Source organism: Limulus polyphemus, unplaced genomic scaffold (genome assembly GCF_000517525.1).
Source record: "Limulus polyphemus unplaced genomic scaffold, Limulus_polyphemus-2.1.2 Scaffold2140, whole genome shotgun sequence".
NCBI lineage: Eukaryota > Metazoa > Arthropoda > Merostomata > Xiphosura > Limulidae > Limulus > Limulus polyphemus.
In genome coordinates this window covers 4,183-8,178 of record NW_013667750.1, presented here as the reverse complement: position 1 = coordinate 8,178, position 3,996 = coordinate 4,183, and the positions used below count along the sequence as shown (strand labels likewise).

Below are 3,996 nucleotides of genomic sequence, written 5' to 3'. Positions count from 1 at the left end.
GGGTTATCATAATTTGAATTATAAGTATAATTGGATGGGAATAACCTTAATAGTGTTATGAAGAAAAGGGATCTTGATGTAATAGTTGATCAGTCTCTAAAGTCATCCAAGCTGTGTGCCATTGTGGTAGGGCATATATGATTTTAGGTTGAATCTACAGAAATATTGAATACAAGTCTAAAAATGTTATAATTTCATTGTATAGGTCATTAGTTAGGCCACATTTGGAATACTGTGTTCAGTCTTGGGCTCCTTACCTTAGCAAAGACATTGAATTGTTGGAAAGGGTTCAAGAGAATGGTTACTAGAAATATGCCTGGGATGGAGGGGTTGTCATAGGAGGAGAGGCTGAAATCTCTCGAATTGTTTTCTCTTGAAAAAAGAAGAGTTAGGGGAGGATCTGATTGAGATGTTTAAGATTGTAAAGGGAATTGATAGTGTTGATGTATCATCTTTTTTCATATTTAATGGTGAGAATAGTGGGACTAGGGGACAAAAATATAAATTTTGGCAGAGTAGGAATCATGTTCAGTAAAAACAGTTTTATTTTTCTAACAAGGTGGTTGGTCTTTGGAATGGGTTGCAGTAAATTTGAGTTTAAGAAAAAGCTTGATAAGTATATGAGTGCTAAGGGCTGGCTTTAAGATTTTTTCCTTAATTATTTTAATTTAGTTTAAAGGATGGAATAGCTGAGATGGACCAATAGGTCCCATGTTGTCCCAAAATGTTATGTTACTGATAACAGCCTTTGTTTTTTATGAGTTCCAAATCTTATCAGATCTTCTCTAAAGTAAATATAATTCAAAGCAGTGACTTTGTAATTTTTTCCATGTTTATAGCCTAACATTGTGACTCAATACAACTTTTAAGTTGATCATGTGAAGATACTTATGTCAACCTTAAAGTGTACTTTATCATTAAACTATAAATATTGCAATCCTTATAGTTACCATTTGCAATGGCATTTTCATTAAACTTACTTTATTTCAATCTTACAAGTTACATATGTGAAAAAAATACCTACCTAATGAAATTTTATACATTACCTGTTATGAAATGGACTTCTACTTCTACTTCTTGACCAAGCATTCGTTCTTCTAGAATAAGGACTGGGACTTCGAGAATAATTATGTGGTCTGTCTCTTTCTCTAGTATCTGAAGGTGACCTTCTTCTCTGCTTTGTGGCTCGCAATACTGGACTAGAAGATGGACTTCTACGATATGCACGAGGTGCTTCAGGAGTCCTAGATTTCTTTCTTGTTCTTTCACGAAAATTATCCCGTCCTCTTTCATAATAGTAATCTGAGTCACTTGGATGTGAATGTTCATAGCTTTCTCTAAAAGAATATAGAAAACCTCTCTCAAAGTCCTTTTCTCTTCCATGCAAATACATATTTGGTCCTTCACGAGAGGAAAAGTCTTTTGAAGTTCTGTCACGATCTCTTTCTTTTCTTTCTCGTGAAAAAAATGGGGATGAAGATTTTTCTTTTTCTCGATGTCTTGATGTTTTAGCTGCAGGTGACACTCTCTCTTTACAGCTTTCTCTCTGGTAACTTCTAAATTTTTCAATTCCTCTTTTATCACTTATTTTAATTTTACTGCTTAATGCACTTCCTGAAGTTTTAGATGGAGGTGATAATATTAAACTATCAGTTTCATCTACAACAGAATGGTTTGTTTCTGAAAAAGCAGAAGAATCTGAACTTACATCATCATATTCTACTAATGATTTAACTGTCGATAATGAAACCTTCTCCTGGTCTTTTCCTTTGGAATGTTTCTTTTTTGGATTTCTATGTGATGACTTTTTCAAGTTCTTGTGCCTTTTACAGACACTTGGACCAGCTGAACCTGATGCAACACTTCTATCAAAATACGAGTTAGACGATGAACTATGCTTACTATCTTGACCCTTTTGACTCCTCTCTCTGTTATTGGTATTGGCACTTTTAGTTTTAGCACGAGAACGATGTTGTTCTGAGCTCGGCATCGCTCCAAAAGTGTCTTGATACAATATTCGGAAGATAACAAAATTTCACAAAGTGCAAAAATATCATCTCACCCTGTTCTGTTTTGGCCAAAATCTACAAGTAGCAATGACGAAACACTCTGACGCCATCTTGTTCAACTTCATACTTTCATTTTATACTCTTAGGCTTAAGATGGTCATTTGATCAGTTATAAATATTTCACAATGAATATTGTCCAAGTTAACTTTCAGCATCAAATGTTCACTTAGTCGTTTATTATGGACGCTTTTGCCAATGACTTTTTAACGAGTGGCAATATTATCATCATTACTATTACTAGGAAGTCTTCGCGTCCTAAGACAGACCCATCTTTAAACACTATTTAGAAATAAAATTGAAATTAGAGTAATGGGTTCGTACGTCTTTATTCAATACTTTTGGCTTTAAAATATTTCATGATCATTGGGATTTCTTAACAACAGGTATATTTTCCCTGATGTAAGTGGATTTTACGCCCTCGTCAAATTCACTGCAATAAAAACGACAAACCATATAGGTGACGTCACGTGACCTTCCAATTTTTGCAGGAATTGTGGGAACCTCTTCCGTATCAACTGAACCTAATATTAGTTTGAACAATAATTTATTGATTTGCCTTCAAAAGTGTATATGTATGTTTAATAACAGTCGCAAAAATATTTCCTTAATTTTTATTTTTTAAGTATTTTCAAAATTATATCACACACACACACAAATATTTTTCTCTTTCCCTTTACACGAATTATTTGTCCTTTTATGCAAATACGTCACATATTATTTTATAACATAATATTAAAGAACAACGAGGGACCTTTTTGTCCATTTAGGCCGTCCTACCAACTGAATACTAAAAACTCAAGGCAAGCCCTTGTCATTCAAATATTTATCAAACTTCCCATAAACTCCCTTAATTCAATCGCGTCTATCACATCTGAAGTCGACCCGTTACAAATGTTAACAACCCTGCTAGAAAAATAAAGTTGTCTTAGCTCAAGATGAATCCTACCCTGCCAAGATTTATATTTTTGTCCCTAGTCTTACCATTCTCACTTATACGAATATTAATAAAGATGATGCATCACTACCATCAATTCTCTTAACAATCTTAAACATTTCAATCAGATTATTTCTAACCTTTCTTTTTTCAAGGGAAATCAATTCAGAGATTTCAACATATCCTCGTATGACAACCTTTCCATCCTAGTAGCCCTTCTCTGAACTCTTTCCAACAGTTCAATGTTATTTCTAAGGAAAGGAGCCCAAGACTGGGCACAGTACTTCCAATGCAACCTACCCAATCACATTATAACCTCTTTCGGCGTGTATTCAGTATTTCTCTAGATTCAAAGATAAATCCTCTCTGCTCTACCACTAGCAACAGTACATTATCTGGATGGCTTAAGAGACTGCTCAACCAGAACACTGTTAATGCTATTCCCATCAAACTTATTCTCATAATTCAAATTGTGATATCCCATATACATTACCTTGCATTATTATAATTAATAGCCATCTGCCATTTATTTGCCAAAATTGCCAAATACTCCAAATCCTTTTGTAAAGCATAACCATAGCCAGAAACACCCAAAAATTTAATGTCATCAGCAAATTTAAATGATTTTTTGACTATTCTTTCATCTATATCATTGGTGTAAATTAAAAAAGCAAAGACCCAAACATTAAACCTTGATATACCCCACTTATGACATCAGTCTAGTTTGTCTAAACTCCATTTATAAGAAGCCTTTGCTTTCTTACATCTAGTCAATTTTCTATTCAATGAGCCAACTTTTTAACAAGCCTTTATGTGGCAACTTGTCAAATGCTTTCTGAAAATCCAGATACACTAAATATACACCCATGTTCTTGTCTACATAAGCAATAACATCTTCAAACAATGTCAAAAGATTAGTAAGGCATGATTTTTTCCTAGTGAAACAATGCTGACTATCTAACAAAATTTTAAGCTTTATTAAATTATTTTGCA

The 3,996-nt window shown here is 33.6% G+C and overlaps 1 protein-coding gene across 4 annotated transcripts in view; it reads right to left on the bottom strand.

Annotated features, from left to right (window-relative positions):
• LOC106466065 (cyclin-dependent kinase 12-like) overlaps positions 1 to 2,547 on the bottom strand; it is a 138,571-nt gene extending 136,024 nt beyond the window's left edge. For 3 of the 4 annotated variants that reach the window (XM_022394019.1, XM_013926307.2, XM_022394018.1), the window contains exon 1: positions 1,047 to 2,547. In XM_022394019.1, coding sequence (XP_022249727.1) covers positions 1,047 to 1,990 — 944 coding nt within the window. In that variant the 5' untranslated portion in view covers positions 1,991 to 2,547. The remainder of the gene's footprint in view (positions 1 to 1,046) is intronic. The other variant, XM_022394017.1, reaches the window with a different exon arrangement.
• Between the last annotated feature and the right edge of the window lie 1,449 nt (positions 2,548 to 3,996).